This window comes from Sus scrofa, chromosome 10, assembly GCF_054392235.1.
Source record: "Sus scrofa isolate SSC_HxYL_T2T_F1_AM1 chromosome 10, Sscrofa_HxYL_maternal_Yorkshire_Landrace_v2.0, whole genome shotgun sequence".
NCBI classification, from domain to species: Eukaryota; Metazoa; Chordata; class Mammalia; order Artiodactyla; family Suidae; genus Sus; species Sus scrofa.
Genome location: NC_139392.1, coordinates 67,790,088 through 67,811,849, shown reverse-complemented (window position 1 = coordinate 67,811,849; position 21,762 = coordinate 67,790,088). Strand labels below are relative to the sequence as shown.

Sequence of the window (21,762 nt, the reverse complement as noted above, 5' to 3'; positions counted from 1 at the left end):
GTGCCAACGCTTTACATGAATCAATAAATGTAATCCTCACGATCATTCCCTAAAGTAAATATGATGATTTCCCATTTTACAGACAGGGAAACTGAGGGTCACGGAGTTTCTGTAACTTGCTTAGGGTCACCCAGGCTGGAAGTAAGGCAGCCAGGTTTGAACCTATGCAGTTTGCCTGAAGTCTATGCCCTGCATATCATAACACCATGAAATTTACTCTTCATTGTATATCCTGTTTACCTATATGAATTTTTTTCAGTTACCATATTTATTCCTATGTTTTTTCACTTAAAAACATTTAAAAAGAGGAGTTCCTGTTGTGGTGCAGTGGAAACGAATCCGACTAGGAACCATGAGGTTGTGGGTTTGATCCCTGGCCTTGCTCAGTGGGTTAAGGGTCCATTGTTGCTGTGAGCCGTGGTGTAGGTTGCAGACATGGCTTGGATCCCATGTTGCTGTGGCTGTGCCTGAGGCCGGCAGCTGTAGCTCCGATTAGACCCCTAGCTGAGAACCTCCACATGCTGCTAGTGCAGCCCTAAAAAGCAAGAAAAAAAAAAAAGATTTAAAAAGAGACTGGTTGGCCCCTTCCCTTCTTCTCATTAGAACCCTAGATGGGTCTTTGGCTAGATGACCCATCAGAGAGGGACACCTGGGAGTGGCAACAGCTTCAGGAGGAGTCCGGGGGACAGGGTGTGTGCTGGGCAGTGTAGAGAACATGTACATGGGGGGGGGTATGTTCCTTTCTTTGATCACAACTCTATCTTGATGAAAGATGTGCTATTTTCATCCTGCTGCAAAACATGCCAAACTTTGCCTTACTTAGCTCATTTCATTTTCTCTTGACCATTCTGTCATGTTTTTATTTTTTATTTTTAAAAATTTATTATTATTATTATTATTATTATGGCCACACCCATGGCATATGGAGGTTCCCAGGCTAGGGGTTTAATCAGAGCTGTAGCTGCTGGCCTGCACCACAGCCACAACACCACCAGATCCAACTGCATCTGAGACCTACACCACAGTCCATGGCTATTATTTTTTTCTTTTTAGGGCCGCACCCGAGGCATATGGAAGTTCTCTAGCTAGGGGTCAAATTGGAACTGCAGCTGAGACCTGAACCTGTGCCACAGCATAGCTGGATCGGAGCCACATCCTCGACCTACACGGCACCTTGCGGCAATGCCAGATCCTTAACCCACTGAGTGAGGCCAGGTCTTGAACTCATATCATCATGGACACAGTTCCGGGTTCTTAACCTGCTGAGCCACAACAGGAACTCCTCTATCATGTTTTCTTTCTTTTTATTTTTTTCCCCAGGGCTGCACCCTCTTGCATATGGAAGTTCCCAGGCTAGGGGTCCAATCGGAGCTGTAGCTGCCAGCCTATGCCACAGCCACAGCAACGCGGGATCCTTAACCCACTGAGCAAGGCCAGGCATCAAACCTGCATCCTCATGGATGCCAGTCAGATTCGTTAACCACTGAGCCACAATGGGAACTCTTCCTCTATCATGTTTTTTTAACAGTCAAACAATTTTTATCTTCCTGCGAAGCCATGGGAGGATTTGACCTCCCCGTGCCAAGCAACACCTCTGAGGGAGCTATCTCCAAGAGTGATTTCTGAACCCTTCAGGTGGAGGGAGAGCAGTGAACTTGACAAACCAGCCCCAGGTCAGATTGAGAGCAGAAGGGCCCAGGTGGTGTGTGATGTGACCTCACACCTGCCATGCTTCAAGTTCACCGAGCCAGACGGCAGGCATGGCTTCTTCCTGGCCACCCATTCTTCCCAATGGTTCAATGTATTATAGTCCTAAATGCAGAATGCCCTTGAAATTTTGTGATAAAATATAAGAAACTTTACATGGGTACTATGATTTCTGTATATGCCCCCCTGAGCATCAGCAATGATATGTTTACCGACTTTCAGATAAGGAAAGCCTGGTGAAAATTACATAGAAATGTTCCCAAGGTGTTTATTGGTGGGTTAAGTAAGGATGAGGGTATAAAAAGACCAAGAAGGGCAGTGTCTAGCTCATGGCAAGTAGAGTGACTATGAGAGGCTTTAAGCAGATGAGGGGTGTGGTCGGATTTGGGTTTTCTGGCTGCTGTAGGAGAAACGCTATGGGAGGAGGAGTGGAATCAGAAGAGTTGGGAGGCTTTTCCAGGTGAAAGATGATGGCAGCCATGGTGGTGAGAGCCGGGGAGGTGGTGAGGAGTGAATGAGCCAGGGGGTTACTTTGGAGGTAGAGCCCCGAACATCTGCTAATGCGGGAGAGGGAGGGGGAAAAGGAGTTAAGAGTGACTCCATGGTTTTTATCCTAAGCCAATGAGCATTTGGTGGCACCATTAACTTCAGATCAAGGAAATTCTGGAAGGGTCTCATGTAGGGAAAAAAAAGAGGAGCACAGTGTCAAGAGTTCTGGTTTGGCTCTTGTTCAGCTTAAGATACCTATTCAATTCAAGACGAAATGTCAAACACGCGGTCAAAAAGATCAGAACTAGACACAAAGATTTGAGAAAGAGAGAGAGAGAGAGAGAGATTTAGAATTGGGCAGAGCTCCATATAACAGACAATCCCAAATATCAACAGATTCAAGAAGGACAAGGCTTATTCCCCACCAGTGAGCACAGAGGCTGGCATATCAGAGCTGCCATGAGTGGGAGGGTGCCCATTTGTCATCAAGCACCCAGACACCTGTCTTTTTGCCTCATCATCCCCAGCCTGTGGCTGCTGTCCCCAAAGCCATCTCGTGGTCTAATATGCTCCATGGAGCTCTCAACCATGAGTTCCACAGTCCGGGTAGCCACCATTTCATGGGTGCTTTGCCCCCCCCCTCATTAACATCGGTCCCTAGGCTTCTGGATAATGGGTACAAGCTCTGCTATAAAGATTCATCAGTGTGTAAATGGTATTTATGGCCATGACTTTGGATAATGACACAGTCAGGGAGGGGCGGGCCAATCACAGGAGGCAGCACCAACAACTGTAAAACGCCTTTGGGATCTGGAAAGGGAGGGGATGCAGGGCTGGGCTTGGCGGGAATAAGTCTTCCTTTGTCTTGTTCCCCGAGCCTCCTGTTTTCGCAGCCCTTGTTTTTCCTTCTCTCATTGACCTACTTTAAACTTAACACCACTGCGTTGTGTTTTATACCCTCTTTCAAGAAGCCTTTCTAGAACATGACTGTGTATAAACAAGTCCTTGACCAGCCTTCCTTCTGGTAGAACAAGGAACAACGAGGAGGAGGGGGAGGGAGGGAGAGAAAGAGAAAGAAGAGGTGGAGGAATTTAGGGAAAGAAACCGAGTGGGACAAAGGGGTGACTGGGGGAGCTCTTCCTGGGTGGAGGGTGGGGGGGGTGCCTCAGAACCAGGGTGTGCCAGGGTGTCCACCTGGACCGAGTAAAACCCAGATTCAGGCTCTCAGAGCTGCTCTTCAGCCAACAGCGCGCTGGGGTCTGTCTGGAGAGATTACCAGACCCTTGATAGGAACTTGGCCCTGGACCATGAACCATGATGATGTGGACCCAGGCAGCGTGGTTGGCCAAGGACACCCGTGTCTTCTTGAGGACCTGTGATGGGTGGTTTGTGTCCTACAGAAGAACCTCTTAATAGAGGGGAGCTCCACATACATAATTAGGTAAAGAACCTTGCCATCTGGGCTCCAGCAATGGTTTGTGCTCTAGACCTTCTCTCCTGAGGGTTCCAAGGTCGTGGCTGGTGCCGGCTTAACCCCATGGGTATGGAAGAAATCCGTAAACACTCTGAATTCCAAGATGTAGGAGGCAGAAAGCTTCCTTTGAGCGCTCTAGTGCCTCTCTCAAAATACCTTCATTGCCACCGCCACGAAATTCTGCAAACGACAGGTCCTGCACTGATCCCAGGATGCTAAGGGAGGGCAGAACAAGCTGGTCCAGGGGGCCCACCCAAGCCAAGCTGACCAGGCTGTGACTGTAACGGTGGCAGCCAGAGCTGGAACCAGAAAGGATGCTGGGAATCAGGGGAGTTAGCCCTTTTGGAGCCTCTCATCCCTTTCTCCTAGGAGAAGATGGAAGGGCCACCACTGCGGGGACATGGAGAGTCCACAGAGCACAGCTATGCAACGGTCCAGAGGTGAACTTTTCCTCTGGCAGGTGCGGCCCCTTGTACAACCCTGGTCTCTCCCTCCTCCCATATCCTACTGTCACAGGTTGGGTCTGTCTCAGCGCCTTGGGCCCCCAGAGTGGAAACTCTGAGATGGCATTTAGAGTATAGAATGCTTCTGGGGAACAGGCTTGGCCTTAAGCCCTGAAGGAGGGAGGGAGTGGAGGGGAGGTGGCAGGAATGGGCAGAGGCAGAAGAAGGCTAGCTGTTGTCAAGTTCGATGACAACCTCAGTCAATGCCACAGGGAGCTATGATGATTCTCCAGACTCAGACCAAGATGGACAGGCTTGTGAACCACCACATGGACCAGCCACTGGGTGGGGGCCACCCCAGAAAGGGAGTGACTTGGCGAGAGGCAATCCCTGAAGGCGGGGGACAGCTGTGCTCAGCCACCAGCACTCCCAGTGGGGGGGTGATGGGTGATGGGCTTTCCATTGAGGGCAGATCTAAAAGTCCCATCCCAGGGAGTTCCCATGGTGGCTCAGCAGGTTAAGAATCCGACTAGTATCCATGGGGATATGGGTTCTATCCCTGGCCTTGTTCAGTGGATTAAAGGATCTGGCGTGGCTGTGAGCTGTGGTGTAGGCTGCAGATGTGGCTCAGACCCTGAGTTGCTGTGGCTGTGGTGTTGGGTGGCAGCTGCAGCTCTGACTGGACCCCTAGCCTGGGAACTTCCATATGCAGTGGCCCTAAAAAGACAAAAAATAAAAATAAAATAATAAAAGTCACATCACAGGGCCCAGCACCCCACCCCAAGCTGTCCTTAATCACCTCCTTTTCCCTGTTAAGACTGTCCCTTTTTTTCCCAAGCTTTACTGAAGTATAGTTGACTTACAAGGCTGTGATAACTTCTACTGTACAGCAAAGGAATCCAGCCATACATATACACATGTCCATTCTCTCTCTCAGTCTGTTTCCACATAGATGATCACAGAATACTGGGTAGAGTTCTTGTTCTATGTATCAGGTCCCCATTGGCCAATCATTCCATAGATTGTGTGCAGTCTGTCCCTCCCACCCACCCCAACCTGTCCCTTTTGATAATCATAAACTTTTCAAAGTCTGTGAGTCGTTAATTTGTATCCTTTTTTTTAGATTTCACATATAAGTGATATCATATGATGTCTATGTATCAAACTGTCCAACTTTGATCAGTATGATAGTTTCTAGAACCATCCATGTTGCTGCAAACGGCATTATTTCACTCTTTTTTATGGCTGAGTAATATTCCATTATATATATGTACCACAACTTCTTTATTGATTCATCTGTTGAGGGACAAAAAGTGGGCAGAAATCTAAATAGACATTTCTCCAAAGACTTACAGATGGAAAAAAAAAACACATGAAAAGATGCTTGACATTACTAATTATCAGAGAAATATAAATCAAAACTTCTATGAGGTACCACCTCATACCAGCCAGAATGGCCATCATCAAAAATCCACAAATAATAAATACAGAAGAAGGTGTGGGGAAAAGGGGACCCTCCCTAGGCTGTCAGTGGGAATGTAAATGGATGCAACCTCTGTGGAAAACAGTATGGAAGTTCCTCAGAAAACTAAATATAGAATTACCATATGATCTAGCAATCCCACTCCTTGGCATCTATCCAGAGAAAACCATAATTCAAAAAGACACATGCACCCCTATGTTCAGTGCAGCACTATTTGCAATACCCTTGAGACTGTCCTTGATAATAAGTTTAATCAGACCTCAGCAGTACACCCATACATGAGGGGTGAGGAAAAAAAAAATCACTTCGCAGCAATCCTGGATTCAAGACCCTGGGAGAAATCCAGGGGGAGACTTGAGAAGAAAGTGGGGGGTTCTGAAGGGTAGTGAGCTGCCTGCCAACTTATTCCAGATGGCCTTGAGGTGGGGGAGTGGTCTCTGGGAACATGGGCCTGGGGGAGGCAGGGCACTATTGGGATGAAGAACCCTGGATCTGGAGCCAGGCTGCCTGCTCAACCCTGGTCCTGCTGGGCTCTAGTTGTGTGGCCTTGGGAAAGGTACTTGACTGCTCTGTGCCTCGGTTTCCCCATCTGTGAAGTAAAGACTAACCACAGAGCCTAGCTCATAGGGTTTCTGTTTGGATCGACATGCATGAATCACTTAGAAAAATACCAGACCCACAGTGGGCTCAGGAGAAGAGCAACAAGAAGATGGAAAAAGTAGGAAAGGGAGTTTCCCCTGTGGCTCAGTGGGTTAAGAACCCAACTAGTATCCATGAGGATGTGGTTCAATCCCAGGCCTTGCTTGGTGGGTTAAGGATCTGGTATTGCTGTGAGCCGTGGTGTAGGTCACAGATGCCACTCGGATCTGGTGTTGCTGTGGCTGTGGTGTAGGCCAGCAGCTGTAGCTCTGATTCGACCCCTAGCCTGGGAAGCTCCATATACTGCGGGTGTGGCCCTTAAAAAAGAAAAGAAAGAGCAGGAAGGATCCTGTGGCTTTGGGGGTCAGGCCAAGGCTAGTTCCACCCACATGGAGCATCTTCATGGGGAGACAGCCACTCACAGAGCTGCCGCCCTCAGCTAGAAACTCCTGGGAAACTTTTAGAGGCTTCACTGTGATTGTTGATCCAGCTAGAAGTGATCGGCAGGGCAAGTTTTTTGCAAATAAACAGAGCGATCTGTGAAGAATTTTGGAGGTTTGTTCTTGGGAAAAAAAAGTATTGTCGTGATGCACACACACCACAGTGAGGGAAACAGTGTGCAAACCTTCAAGACTTGACCTCAAAATTGTTGTTTTCTTGAACTTCTCTCTGAATCAGTTAAAAAAAAAACAAAAAGAAAAACCCAGTGTTTAATAAACGAATTTGAGCAACAGCAGAACCTCTCAAACATAAGAGCTGGGACCTTCCCACCATAAAAAGAGAGCACAGCTTCATAGGTAAGAGCTATTCGCTAGAATTGAGTTGCCTACCTTTGGTCCTGATCTGCTCTAGACCTGCTGTGTGATCTTGGGCAGACCTCCTAACCTCTCTGAGCCCCTGCTGTCTGAGATACAAAATGAAGAAGATAACGTTAGAACTTACACATAGCTTGTGGTGAGACTGGACTAGGGTTATGTCTGTAAAATTATCATGGTAAATCATCTTTTTTTTTTGGCTGCACCTGTGGCATGCAGAACTTCCTGGGCCAGGGATCAAGCCCACACCAGAGCAGAGAGCAGAGATATACCAAATTCTCTCTCTCTCTCTTTTTTTTTTTTTTGGCCATCCCATGGCATATGGAGTTTCTGGGCCAGGGATCAGATCCAAGCCACAGTTATGACCTAGACTGCGGCTGTGGCAATGCCAGATGCTTTAACCCACTGTGCTGGGTTAGGGATCAAACCTGCGTCCTTGGCCACCCATCCAGCCGTGCCACAGTGGGAACTCCAACAATGCCAAATTCTTAATAGCTAGGCCACCAGGGAACTCCTAAACCCTCATTAATTAGAAATCTTCTAGTAGTAAAACATAAAATGCATAGTAAACAAACGTAAGACATTTTAAAAAACCACAGGGTCCACCCCATTTTTGCACAAGGTACTAGAAGGTATCAGGCAGGCTCTGCAGCAGTAACAAACCCCCCCCCCCGCCGCCGCCCCACCAGACCTCAGTGGCCTGTGGCGGGTGGAGAGATGCGGGCCAAGTGGGGGTCTCTCCTTCATCCATGCCATCCAGCCTACGTTGCTGAGTGGTGGTGTCATCTCTGCTGTCTGCATTTGTGCCACAGGGAAGGGGAGCTGGAGGATCAGGCATTGCCTCCTTTTTTTTTTTTGGCTTTTTAGGGCTAAGCTCTCAGCATGTGGAGGTTCCCGGGCTAGGGATCCAATCAGAGCTACAGCTGCCTGCCTACACCACAGCCGCAGCAATGTCAGATCTGAGCCAAGTCTGCAACCTATGCCACGGCTCACGGCAACGCCGGATCCTTAACCCACCGAGCAAGGCCAGCCATCGAACCTGTGTCTTCATAGATGCCAGTCAGATCTATTTCCGCTGAGCCACAACGGGAACTTCAGAACACTGGCACCACCTCTTAAACGCTTCCACCTGGAAGTGACACGTGTCATCTCTGCTCAGGTCTCACTGAGCAGAACAAGCCCTAGCCATGGGGAACTCCAGGCAAGCAGGGATATGAATGCCCCCTGTCGCTGGAAGTAGATACTGGACAGTACGTAGGTCTCACACACGGAGGCCCCAACAGACTCCCCCAGGCAATGTCCCAGCCCAGCAGAGAATGGGACGTGAGTATCCCCCTCAGACCAGGGACTCCACCCCCTGAGGCCTTCTGCCCGACACCCCCAAGGTCCTCTCCTGCCCCAGCACCTGTGTGGCCTCCTAAGGATATTTTGTAACAGTTATGAGCGCCTAAAAACATAATAAAAATGCAATGAGGTCCTGCTGCATAACACAGGGAACTATATCCAATCTCCTGGGACAGAACATGATGGAAGATAATATGAGAAAAAGAATGTATATATGTATGTATGACTGGGTTCCTGTGCTATATAGCAGGAATTGACAGAACGTAGTAAATCAACTATAATTTAAAAATAATAAAAATGGCTCTATAAGCCTCCCACTAAATACTATGTTTACTGACATTGTAGAATTCTGGTTTTTTGTTTTGTTTTTTTCAGGGCCACACCTGTGGCATATGGAAGTTCCCAGGCTAGGGGTCCAATTGGAGCTACAGCTGCCGGCCTACACCACAGCCACAGCAACATGGGATATGAGACGCATCTGTGATCTAAACCACAGCTCATGGCAACGCCAGATCCTTAACCCACTGAGCAAGGCCAGGGATCAAAACTGTGTCCTCACGGATGCCAGTCAGATTCGTTTCCACTGAGCCACGACAGGAACTCCGAATTCTGTTTTTTTTAAACTAATTTTGATGACTAGTCCGTCTGCACTACTAGAATTCATAGAAAAGGAGTTCCTGCTGTGGTGCAGTGGGGTAAGCATCCAGCCTTGTTTCTGCTGCGGCTCATGTCATTGCTGAGGTATGGGTTCAACCCCCAGCACTGCACAGTGGGTTAAGGATCTGGTGTTGCTGCTGTTGTGCTGTAGATTGCAGCTGCAGCTCAAATTCAGTCCCTTGCTGGGGAACTTCCACTGTTTAGGGTGTGGCCAAAAAAAAAAAAAAAATCGAAGAAGAAATTCTAAGAATTTGATGCCAAAGACTTCGCATTTAATATTTAAAGCAAAATGTCAAACAAGGTGTTCCAATTAGCTCTCACTATAATGCTTACTCTTGAAAAGAGTCACCTTAAATCTTAATTTTTAAAGTCTTTGCATTATGAAAAGGTCAAACAATACTCAAAGGAAGAGATGATGGTGCAATGAGTTCCTTTACATGAAAACTTGATATTTCACTACTGCTGCTTCTGGATGCATCTCTAAAAAACATGTTTTATTTTCACATAACCAAAGTTCCTCATCATTATCATACATAGAATTTTCTGGTGTCCTTTTATACCCAGGCTGTGATTAAATTTGCTCAACTGTCTAAAATCTGCATGTGAAGCTGACTGGTTATAAGTAGGGTCCAAATTCGGTCTACAAATGCTGTTGGTTGTATGCCTCTTTTTTTTAAAAAAAGGTTTTTGTTGATTCACTTGCATTTCCCAGGTTACCAGTGATGCTGTTTATCATGCAGTATGTTATCCACCCTCCCAAAATTACTTCTCCATAAATTGCCTGGTCAGCCGTAATTCTGCTATTTGTGGGATATTTTCGCTTTGTTCGTGCAATGGTATTGCATTTTTTTTTATTTTATTTTCCCACTGTACAGCAAGGGGGTCAGGTTATCCTTAGATGTATACATTGCAATTACAGTTTTTTCCCCCACCCTTTCTTCTGTTGCAACATGATTATAGTCGTTTCAGATGTATGGCATAGTCGTTTCAGATGTATGGCATAGCAATTCCCTGTTTCTACACATTAGACTCCATTAAAAGTTATTACAAGAAAGGTTGCTGTGTCTCTTAACTCTTTAATACTGAAAATCGTAATTCTCTTTCAAACTAGAGACACCCCAGGTTCTGCCCGCCACCCTGGACCCTGGGCTGATCGCAGAAATGGAGTCATTGTCGTGTGGATGTCCTACTTCCTGATTGGTCTGCCTCCTCCCTTGTGGTTTGTTCACTTTTTTTTTTTTTAATTAAACTTTTTTTTTTTTTTTTTTTTTTTTTTGCTATTTAGGGCCACACTTGCAGCATATGGAAGTTCCCAGCCTAAGGGTCAAATCAGAGCTACAGCTGCCGGCCTACACCACAGCCCCAGCAATGCGGGATCCGAGCGGTATCTGCAACCTACACCACAGCTCATGACAACACTGGATCCTTAACCCACTAAACGAAGCCAGGGATCCAACTGCATCCTCATGGATACTAGTCAGGTTCATAACCCACTGAGCCACAATGAGAACCCCCTCACCTTTTTCTTTTAGATTCTGTCTCTTGTGTCTGTAGAAGTGAGTTCTGGAGGCCTGATTTGGTTTAGACTCAGCTGTTCAGGTAAGGAGCTTTCACAGGTGGTCTTAACTGCAAGAGCACCTGTTGCCCACTTAGCGTGATGCTCAACCAATGGCGGGGTTGGGGGGGGGGTGACAGCCTGAGTCACCCCTCATCAAATTCCTCCCTAGTCCTTCAAGGTGAGGATAATTCATTGGCCAGCGTGGCCTGATCAATCATTTCATGCGGGTTGCAAAAGGCTGTTTCTACAAATTCATTACCTTTTCCCTTTCATTAGTCAGATTCCTTCCATAACGTGATTTTCCCTCATCCATGGGGAACTATTTCATTACCTCTGAGTATAGTTCATCCAGGACTATATTTTTTCAAGACCTATGTTCACAGCAAAGATTTGGTGCCATAGTTAATTCCAGCAGTGTCCAAAGAGGTTCGTTGGTTTGGTTTGGTTTGCTTGGTTTTGGGGTGGGGAATGAGACTCACTCTCAAATGATGATGATGATGGACTCATGGGTTTTGATGTATTTCATATGTTTCCATCAATTGCATATGTTAAGCCTTTTTATTCCCATAGGTCTCCACCTTTGGCCAATGAGAGGCCTTTCCTTTTGGCTCCTATATCCTTTTCACATGACCCATTGGTCTGCTGCTTCTCCGGGTGACACATCTCAGCTCCTTTTTCATATTTTCTGCCTAGACCTGGAGGGAAGCCCTTCCTCCCAAGAGCCCTGCTTCCTTGTAGTGGATCTACTGTTTTCATTCATCCGTTTACTTATTTATTTATTTTATTTTTATGGCCATACCTGCGGCATATGGAAATTCCCAGCTTAGGGGTCCATTCAGAGCTACATCTGCACCCTACACCACAGCATGTGGCAATACCAGATCCTTAACCCACTGAGCAAGGCCAGGGATTGAACTTGCATCTTCACAGACAGTGGGATCTTAACCCATTGAGCCACACTTGGAACTCCCTGATTATGTTTTAAAAACACAAAATACATGTCTCTCTCCCTCTATCAACCTGGACATGAAAGAGAACATCTATTCCCACACCACGCACTCCCCAGAGCCTCCCACACAGCATCCCTGCTGTATTCCAAAGGCTTGGGACAGATGATGCTCTGTGGTCCCCTCACAAAGCCTCCCTGGATTCCAGATGGGTAAACACTTTCATTCCCAGCATTTCCCCCATGCAGCTGCGGGTCTGAGAAGTGACAGACACAGTGAGAGGTAAACCAAGGTGCCGGCTAATCAAAGAGAGATGAGGGGTTGCAAGCAAAGGGGACCCTGGAGGTCAAGGGAACCGCAGGGCGAGGGGGAGGGGATCAAGAACTGATCGCAGGTGCTGGCCTCAGGGACTGTCCCCTTTGTCTGGGAGCATCCCCTCCTGGAAAGAGAGAATACAGCTTCCAGGATTCCCAGGATGCAGAGGAAGAGGAAAGGGACCCCTGACTGAGATCAGCTGAACACACCAAACCACCAAGGGGAAGGAGGGGCGCCCGAGACAGCCCCTGTCACGTCCACACTCACCAGGAACCAGTGACACAGGAGGAGGACACTGCCCTTGGGAAAGACCAACCATCCCATCTGGTGAATGAACAAGGGGCCTGTTCACGCCAAGTTCCCTTGAACTTGAGCAAGGGGAACTCTGCGCCAGTTATAAACATCAATGCACAAATTGCTAATTGAGTGCGTGAATCGCTGGCAGCTTGGAGTCCAGGGAAGGAGTGCCCTGCAGAGACGTGGCACTGACTTTCTAGAACGTTAAACAGAACAGGGATCTGATTTAACCATCAGGACCCCCCTCCCCTTGGGACAGCAGGTTATCTTTCAGGGAAGCTCAACAGCCAGCTCTCCTCCTTGGCTTTGAGCGGGATGGGAAGAATCTTCCAGCCTGCGTCTGGTACTTACACGGTGGAGACAGAAGATGGGGAACGGAGCTCCGTTTACGCCCTGGGCTGCGGGCCATCTGCTGAGCCGAGCAGTTCAATTAGCAGAGCTCTCCTTTGTAAACCATGTGGCCTCCTGCAGTGTGTTTGGGTCTCTGCCATCCAAGTAATTTCTCTAGGGGCCCGTCACTGCTCTGTGTTCTGCAAGTCATTTCCCTCACTTAAGACCATACAAGGTTAGGGTTTGTGTCCACTTCGTTTCAAGTTCAGCTAACAACGTCCTGCAGGATTTCACACACATACACACACGATTCAAAGGAACCTGGTGTCCTGGTGTTCCCAGAAGAAATGCAGGGAAATAAAACCCAGGGTTGACACGTGGAAGAGACTGGCGGCGGGGGAAGGGGGGTTGGAGCTCTGGACTTTCTCTGAGAACTTGTCCAGGTGGGCTTTGCAAATCCCATGTTTAGGCAAAGCCCCAATAATTTAAACAGATGGGAAGTTGGCAGGGAGCCCCCCTGAATGACTGGCTGGCTGATGTCATTTTATGCTTGCCCTGCCAATCTGTCTCCTGAGGGCACAGACACAAGCTGGCGGGGGTTTTCAGATAAATGCATGTTCTGGGTGTTCTGATTTATAAACAGCATGTCTGTGACTCCAGTGCCACAAGGCCACCAAAATCCAAGAGGAAGCAGCACCCGGAAAGCTTGGGGTGGGGTGGATTGTGAGTACGTGGTCCAGCATCTGTATTGTTGGTACTACTTGTACTTCTCACCCTCTCCTCCTGCTTCCCATGCCCCCTCCCCCACCATCAAATTAATCCCCATGTTGAGCAGTGGCCGTGTCAAGGAGGTCAAGAATGAAGTACTAACAATGACTGATACTGATAGGATATTTCCAAATGTTGTACTGAGTGTTGGAGCTGAAGTCACTACAGAGGTGTTGGGAGTGGCAAGAGCTTGCCTGTTGGTGGGGATGGAGTCCCTCTGGGGAGGGGGTTCCCACCCCCCCCTTCTTGTCCTTTCCAGGATATGATACTTTTGAAGAGTCCTAAGACAAGGTTTTGATTTTAAAAGTGAAAGACACCCATTCAGCTGATTAGAAGGCACCTGTTCCTCAACTGATGGGAGAGCATTGGAAGGAGGTCAGAGAACAGCTGTGAGGCTGATTTCATGGCTGGGCTTCTGGACCTTTCTTTGTCTTCACACAGGAGGCAAGTTCCAGCCACACCAGCCCGCACACTCATCTTCCATCATAAATGCCCCAAGGGCCACTGTGTTCTAGTCTCAAAGCTTCCATGTAATTGATGGGTTGGTGGTGGCCTAGGGAAATGTGGGAGGAAGTAGAGACAGCAGCTTGCTTTAAACCCCACTGGGATGTCAGTGGGGTAAGCATGCGTGACTCAACATAAACTCAGCTCTCTTTTTTCTTTTTCTTCCTACGGCTGCACCTGCGGCAATGGAAGTTCCCAGGCTAGGGGTCAAATCAGAGCTGCAACTGAGGCCTACACCACAGCCACAGCAATGCCAGATCTGAGCCGCATCTGTGACCTATACCACAGCCAGGACAACACTAGATCCTTAAGCTACTGAGCAAGATCAGGGATCAAACCCACATCCTCATAGACATTATATCAGGTTCTTAACCTGCTGAGCCACAGTGGGAACTCCCAACTCAGCTCTTATCAGCCTTGCTTTTTTTTCACCTGGACTGGGGGCAGAATTAAGCGGTAGTAGCCACAGACCCTTGAAACTACTTGCTTCCCAGACATAGTGTGAGACTGTGTCCTAGAGTGGGTGCTGGGGAGCCCCTGGCCCCATACATGGGGGTGGCAAGGCTTCAGTAGAGGGGTCAAGTGCCAGCTCTGAAGGATCTCCCTCTGGTGCCAAAGTACAACCTAATTTCCTCTGTGCATCTTTTCTCTCTCCAGCTCCTGCTACAGATGGGCTATACCCATCTTCCAATCTGCACCCCATCTTCCATTTTCCTGCCTTAGGGCCACGCCTGCACCATATGGAGGCTCCCAGGCTAGTGGCTGAATGGGAGCTACAGCTTCCAGCCTATACCACAGCCACAGCAACACAGGATCTGAACCTTGTCTATAACCTACACCATAGCTCTCGGCAACGCCAGATCCTTAACCCGCTGAGCAAGGCCCGGGATCGAACCTGCAACCTCATAGTTACGAGTTGAATTTGCTTCCACTGTGCCACAATGGGAACTCCTCCCTTCCCCTCTCTTGATTCCCACTTTTTTCTCCTTTCCACTGTCTACCTGTGGTCTTTCTCCCCATCAGGTCCCAAGAGCCCACTAGATGTCAGGTCTGTTCTTAGTACTGGAGATGCAGCAGGTTCAAGGTAGAGAGACCCCAGATTTCCAAGATGGACCCAGGGGGAGATTGTGGAACAGACTGCCAACAAGGATGCCCAGAGGTGGAAACGGTCATTTCGGGAGGTGAGAGATGCAATAAAGAAGATCAATTAGAGAAATGTGACAGGAAATGATGGTGGGGAAGGGAGCATTTTTTTAGCCAGTTTGGTCAAGGAAGGATTTTTTGAGATAATAACCTAGACTTCAGACTCCGAATACTGAAAAGGAGGTGACAGTGTGAAGTGCTGGGAGAAGGTAGGGCAAGTGCAAAGGTCCGGAGGCAGCAGGGAGCTGGTGCAGTGGGAAGGAGGCCTGTGTGGCAGCAGCTTAGTGAGTCTAGGCTACTGGGGTAGAAGATTAAGTGGGGAAAGTTGTGATCTGCAGAAAAGGGTTTGCATTTGATTCTGGTCAAGTCAGGAATAGTATTTGTGCTGTAGAGAGCTTCTCCCTGTGCAGGGGGGCAGGAGTGGTGGCCAGCTAGTGGCTTTGCAGTAGCCCAGAGATAATAGGGGCTTAGACCCTTAGTGGAGCAGATGACGAGGGACAAGAGGTCAGATTCAGGGGACATTTGGGAATCTGACTGGATAAGGCAAAGAGATAAAGAGGGTAGATTTCTTCTCCTCTCCTTTTCCTCATCAATTTCCTCCTCCTCCTCCTGCCCTTCCTCCTCCCTCATCCCAATTCAATGGAGCCGTATGCTGAGAAGTAGCAGATTGGAGGTGAGGAAAAGTCCAAAGGTATATTTTGGCCATGGCCTCAGCTAACCTACAAGGCAACTCAGAGAGAATTAGGAAGGCACTTCCATAGAAGATACCTCCCCTGCAGGGTGGATGGAGTCCACGCCAGTTCACAAGGCTTAGGAAACTGGATGTAGCCTGGATTCAGGCCCTCAGCCCCTTAGGCAGTGCACAACCTGGACAACAGTACATGGTGACTCTGGTTTGGGTGACATGTTACATCTGAGATGTTTGATAGGGAGATGATAAATAGATGAATATGTGGGTCTGAATTTCAGGGAGAAATTGGGGCTAGAGATGTGAATTTAGGAGGTGTTAATAACATACAGTATTTATTTATTTTTTCTTTTTAGGGCTGCACCTGTGGCATATGAAAGTTCCCAGGCTAGGAGTTGAACTGGAGCTACAGCTGGGGCCTACAGCACGGCCACAGCAATGGCAGATCTGAGTCGCATCTTGCAGCAATGCTGGATACTTAACCTACTGAGCAAGGCCAGGGATAGAACCCACATCCTCAAGGATACTATGTCAGGTTCTCAACCCGCTGAGCCACAATGGGAACTCCTAACACACAGTATTTAAAATCTGGGGATTGGATGAGATGCCCCAGGCTGTGAGTGTAGAAGAGAAAGCAAGGTGGGCTAGGAAGTAAGCCTGGGATACTCCACGATGCCACTGTTAGGAAAGAGAGGAAAATGCAGTGGGGAGCCTCAGAAAGAGCTGCTGTTGAGATAGGAAAATGTAGAAAGTAAGGACCCACATGGCAAATGATGAGAGCCTTTGAAGAGGCAGAGATGGGCTCTGTCAGATGATGCTGAGGTTTGAGTGAGATGAACACATGAGCGGAGTATCTGGTCAGATGGAGGTTCGAGGAGCAGGTAACGGAGCAGAGATTGATCAGAGTGGGGCTGTGCAGAGAAGACGACGACAGAGGTGAATCTTTGGAGAGATTCTGATAGAAGTGGGTAGTGAGAAAAGCAGGAGGGGGATCTGAGTGGGAAGGATCCCGCAGTGCGGGAGAAAGTGACACTTCAGCAGAGAGGGGCAGAGCCCTGGGGGGAGAGATGGGGTGGTCCTGTACTGCTTCCATCTATTTCCTGAAGTTAGAGGGAGGACAGAGAGCATGAAGCTGAGAGCTCCAAGCACAGGAGGTGAGAGGACCGGAAAGGTGGCAGCGCTGCAAGAATGCTGTGGGCTCACATGTAGCCCTGGTGTGGTGCATCTTCAGCCCCTTTCGGTGTGAGAGGGAGCACGGGGCAGACACCGAGGTTCAACCAGAGAAGACCAGCCAGGCAAAGGAGGAGGGAGGGAAGGCCAGGGACCGGAGGGTGTATGCAGAGGGATGATTAGAGCCAAGGACACAGACTCTTAAAAAAAAAAAAATCTGAAATAAACATAAGAAAATATAATTACAATCAAGACCTTGCTTTAGCTCAATCACAATGGCAGAAAGTATTAATAAGAGGACTATTGGATGCAACTGATACATGAATCAAAGTTACTGTAAAGGAATCTACAAGGAACACTTATGAAGTGACTTTGAAGCACCTGCCAAGGCCAAGCCCCTGTAGTGAGAATTTCATATGCATTATTTTCATATAATCCTCGGGACAATATTAGATTATAGACACAGGACCTGAATGTTCATTTAAACATTTAGCATGCATTTAACTTAATTACAATGCCTCCTGAAACATGGAACAAATATGTTTACTACATATATGGCAATTTTAAAAGGCTGACAATTCACTGACTAATACAAGCTCTTATAAATCAAGAAGAAGAACCACTTAATAGAAAGATAAAGTGAGGAACCTCAAACAGGAAAGTCGACAAAAGAAGAAAATAAAAATGACTAATAATCTGCTCCTTGGCATCCCTAAGATATAAGAAAGTCAACAATAAAAAAAATAAAATAAAAAAATAAATTGGAGTTCCCGTCGTGGCTTAGTGGTTAATGAATCCAACTAGGAACCATGAGATTGTGGGTTTGATCCCTGGCCTTGCTCAGTGGGTTAAGGATCCGGCGTTGCTGTGAACTGTGGTGTAGGTCTCAGATGCGGCTGGGATCCCAAGTTGCTGTGGTCTGTCTTAGGCCAGTGGCTACAGCTCCGGTTAGACCCCTAGCCTGGGAACCTCCATATGCCACGGGAGTGGCCCTAAAAAAGGCAAAAAAAAAAAAAAAAAAAAAAAATCCTCTTGTTTTACCAAAGGTTAAAAATGCAGCGAGAAGTTGTTGCTATCATACGTTTTGCCAGAGCTTAAATTGCTACGACTTTTGTGATGGGCAATTTGGCAGTATTTGTGGTCATCTCCTTTTATGCAGTAATTCCTCTTTATTTGATAGAAATCAAGCAGGTCAAGATATATGTTTGAAATATTTGGTTATTCCATTATTTATTATAGAAAAAAAGGGAAATCATCCAAAGGGCTGCCTGTCAGGAATTGGTGACATAAATCATGGTAAACTAGAAAATGAAATATAATGAAAAAACTTAAAACTATTGAGGTAGAGGCCAAAGAATTGACCTGTGAAAAGTCTACCATATATTGTTTAGTGAAGAAAGGAAATGTATTAGGTGCATAAGCTATTTTTTATTTAGCCTCATGTGTACTTGGTATAGCAAAAAGGTATAGAAGAATATACACAGAACTCTTTTTCTTTGGGGTGTGGGATTTGGGGAGATTTTCACTTTTATTTTCTATGTTTCATTTCTTGAGTTACTTTACACTATCTATCTATAAATATATTTTTGGCCACACAAAAAATATATATGACACTGAATATATATTTATATATTCATATACAAAAATACATTTGGCCATGCCAAAAATATATATTATACTGAACACATATAAATGTATATATTATATACATAAAATATATATATGTATTTCCACACCCATGGCATGCGGAAGGTCCCAGGCCAGGGAGCAAACCTGCTCCACAGCAGTGATAACACCAGATCCTTAACCGCAGGCCACCAGAGAACTCCTATATTATTTTTACAGTCATAAAAAAGGAAATAAAATGGTGTATAATTAAGACTAAGACAGCTCATCAGGGTGGGAGTTCCTCTTTTGACTGTCAAGCTTTCCCATTTTCCCTCCCTCACTCCCCTCTTCCCTTTCTGCTCTTTCTCTCTAATGATTCCCTACTACCACAGTTGAATAGCTGGGTGCTACCTTGCCAAGATTACAGCTGTGTCCCCTGTGGAGGGCGGGGACGCTATCCGAAAGGTATTCTGTATCTGGCATGGTGCCCAGAACACCTCCCAATACAGGCAGCCTCAGGGAGCACTTCCTGTTGAGCAGCGGATGCAGTGATGCTAAGGCATCTGCTTCCGACTGTTCCATTGGCTAACCACCCCAGCTGGACCCGCTGGGAGTGGAGAGCTTACTACACTGAATGCTCAAGGTCAACTTGTTGAAGGCTTCACAGAGAACTCAGGGTGCCTTGAGATCTACCTTTGGGTCAGCTACTTGGCTGGCGCTTAGCACGGAAGTCCCATTGTATGTACTCCATAAACACTGGATGCGATGGCTGTGGTTAACACGGCCATGTGGTATACTTGCAAGTTCCGTGAGTAGAGCCCAAGAGTTTTCATCACAAGGAAAAAACCATTTTTTTTCCTTTTGGTATCTATATGAGATGATGGATGCCCGCTACATTTATTGTGATAATCATTTCATAATGGAAGTCAAATCATCATCTCACCCACCTTAAACATATCCAGTGCTGTACATCAATCATATCTCAATAAAACTGGGAAAAACATTACTAAGATAAAGAATAAACATTGAATGAATGGGTGGATGGATGAAATAAACATCAGTGTAGCTTACCATTTGTAGCTGCCGAAAGGTCCTACATTCAAAGCCGTCATACCAAAAAAAAAAAAAAAGAAAAAAAGAAAAAGAAAAAAGCCGTCATACAGACCTGAGCCTCGTGCTGCTCGAGGGAGGTGTGATCTGAGCACCAGCCACCTTGCTTCCCATGCGGCATCTTGGGCACCCCCGGACCTGCTGAAACAGATCTGCATTTGGACGTGATCCCCAGCAATCCGCATGCCTGTGTGCAAAGCCTGCTTCGGAGGGAAAGTATTTGGCCTGTTTTTTAAATTTCTGGTTTTAAAGTTCCCTACCTCTTTGGTACCTAATTATAAGACCGTAGAGGTTTTGCTGGAGACGGCAAACTCTTGCCAGCATGGATAGCTTTTTTAGAGCAATTTTTTAAGAAGAATCAGGGATAAAAATCTGTGTTCCCATGAGGTGGCTGGTCCTCTATTTCCTCTTTAAATGTGCCCAGCTCCAGCCTCCCCTGGGATGGTCAGGATTAAGGCAGGAAGGCCTCTTCTTTGGGTGAGTTAAGCAAGCTGGCTGTTGATCCTCCACAGCCTGCACCTGAAGCCAGGCTGGTGGTCCCGTGCAACCGCCCAGCAGTGGAGTGTTTTCCATCTGGGAAGCAGCTCAGAGCCCAGCTCGGCTGCCAGGGACAAAGAGGGCTGTGGCTCTCGCCCGGCTTTCTGCTGGCCCACACTCTGGAAGCCCCATGAAATCGGCCTCCGCCAGCCAGCGCCTCACAGACAGGCGGGGCTGCCTCTGCAAGGGTGTCCAGGATTATGATGGAGGGGCCCTGGCCGGGAACAGTGGAAAACAAGTCCTGATTCCAAGCCTGAGTCCTGGTTGTGAGTCCTTTGCTGCTTTCCAGAGGAGCGCTAATGCAGGCTGCCCTGGGCCAGGGCTGACCCAGGCTCTCTTGGGAGCGAGGCCCAGACCCACGTCCCCTGCTGCAGGCGGGGGCACCCCTACTTCCCACAGGGAGAAACGGGGCTCCCCCTGGTTCATCGGTTGATGAGCTGGGAGGTAGCTGGGCTCTTCCTCCTCTCCTGTCCCCCTTTCTCCCCTCCCTCTTACCCCTCCCCTCTCTTTTACCCCTCTCCTCCCCTTTACCCCTCTCTTCCCCCTCCCCTCCCATCCCCCCCTTCCTCTTCCCCCCTTCCCTTCCCCCTCCTCTCCCCCCCCTTACCCATTCTCTCTCCCCTCCTTCCCCCCTCCTCTTCCCCCTTCTTCCCTCTCCTCCCCCCTCCTGTGCCCTCTCCCTCCTCCATGGCCACCCCAGCCCACCTCCCCTCACTCCCTTTATTGTGGGGTAGGCAGGAGCAAGCTGAGCTGGCCTCTGATTATTTTGTCTTCAGCTGCAAAAACTTACTTAGGGTCAGGATCAAGATTCCAAAAGACCGCCTCTCTGCCATCTTGATGTTATCGAAGGGACTCCCGCCAGTCCGTCTGAAATAGCAGAGATAAGTATAATCCCATTTTCATCGTAGCCAAGGTCGTGGGATAAAGCTGGAATTTGCTAAAGAGCTAAAATGCTGCTGAAACACAGGAAACATTTCTGGAGCCAGTTCTAGCTGCTTCCTCACTCCAGGTCCAGCCAAGATAGGTTCACGGGCCCGACAGCGATTGACTTCAGCTGCTAAAAATCTAGCTTGTTGCCGGTCACTCCCTCGCGCATCTGCTGGGAGAATCTTGATAACTGGCAAAAACTGAATTCACTAGTAACCTGGAGAGCAAAGCAAAGATGGCTTTGAGGCGGCCATTCTCACCAGAAGCAATAAGCTTTTTCTCCGCGTCTGTGAGGTGTGTGCCACGTGACATCTGGGCAGGAGCTAGAGTGGCTGCAGGTGTGGAGGCAGGTGTGCTGGGAGGAGGCTGGGCTTCGGGCAGGTACAGCCCAGTGGGCCTTTTTAACCCCGCCCCTCTCTGGCAAACCCTGAGACTGGGCAACTAGGTTATCCTTCCAGCGTCCCAAGCTGTAAAAACGAGAACAGCGATGCTTACTACAGAAGTTCTTTGGCTCAATGAGGGAAGACCCACAAAACCTACTTCTGTGCCTTGCTACGCTGCGATGCCAAAATATATGAGTTCTCTCGTTACTGGCACCAGGATTCTCCATGGAGATGCTCAGAGGGGGTCCGGGGTATCACAATGCCTTTTTTCAACCTAGGGTCCCTCTGTCCCACCAATTCTCCACTGCCTGAGTCAGGTGTTCAGATGTGCTCTCCTCCGACTTTCACATCAGGGTCCTTGAAAATCACCGCCATGGGCACCGTGGCTTCCAGTGGGAGGAGGTCTTCATAGAAGGGCAGGTTCTC

General features: G+C 47.8%; 1 protein-coding gene and 1 pseudogene across 6 annotated transcripts in view; one reads left to right on the top strand and one right to left on the bottom strand.

Annotated features, from left to right (window-relative positions):
* Positions 1-4,114, top strand: part of LOC146399484 (olfactory receptor 5D3-like) — a 40,175-nt pseudogene extending 36,061 nt beyond the window's left edge.
* The window catches only part of LOC146399483 (uncharacterized), a 74,359-nt gene extending 53,134 nt beyond the window's left edge, over positions 1-21,225 (bottom strand). For 4 of the 6 annotated variants that reach the window (XR_014817849.1, XR_014817851.1, XR_014817852.1 and 1 more), the window contains exons 1-2: positions 20,817-21,225; positions 19,545-19,630 (exon numbers count right to left, since the gene is read on the bottom strand). Coding sequence is in view for 2 of the 6 variants with exons in the window: in XM_084980187.1 (XP_084836313.1) it covers positions 19,545-19,630; positions 20,817-20,859 (129 nt within the window). In the remaining 4 variants the exon portion in view is untranslated. The remainder of the gene's footprint in view (positions 1-19,544; positions 19,631-20,816) is intronic. The other 2 variants (XR_014817850.1, XM_084980188.1) reach the window with 1 other exon arrangement.
* Between the last annotated feature and the right edge of the window lie 537 nt (positions 21,226-21,762).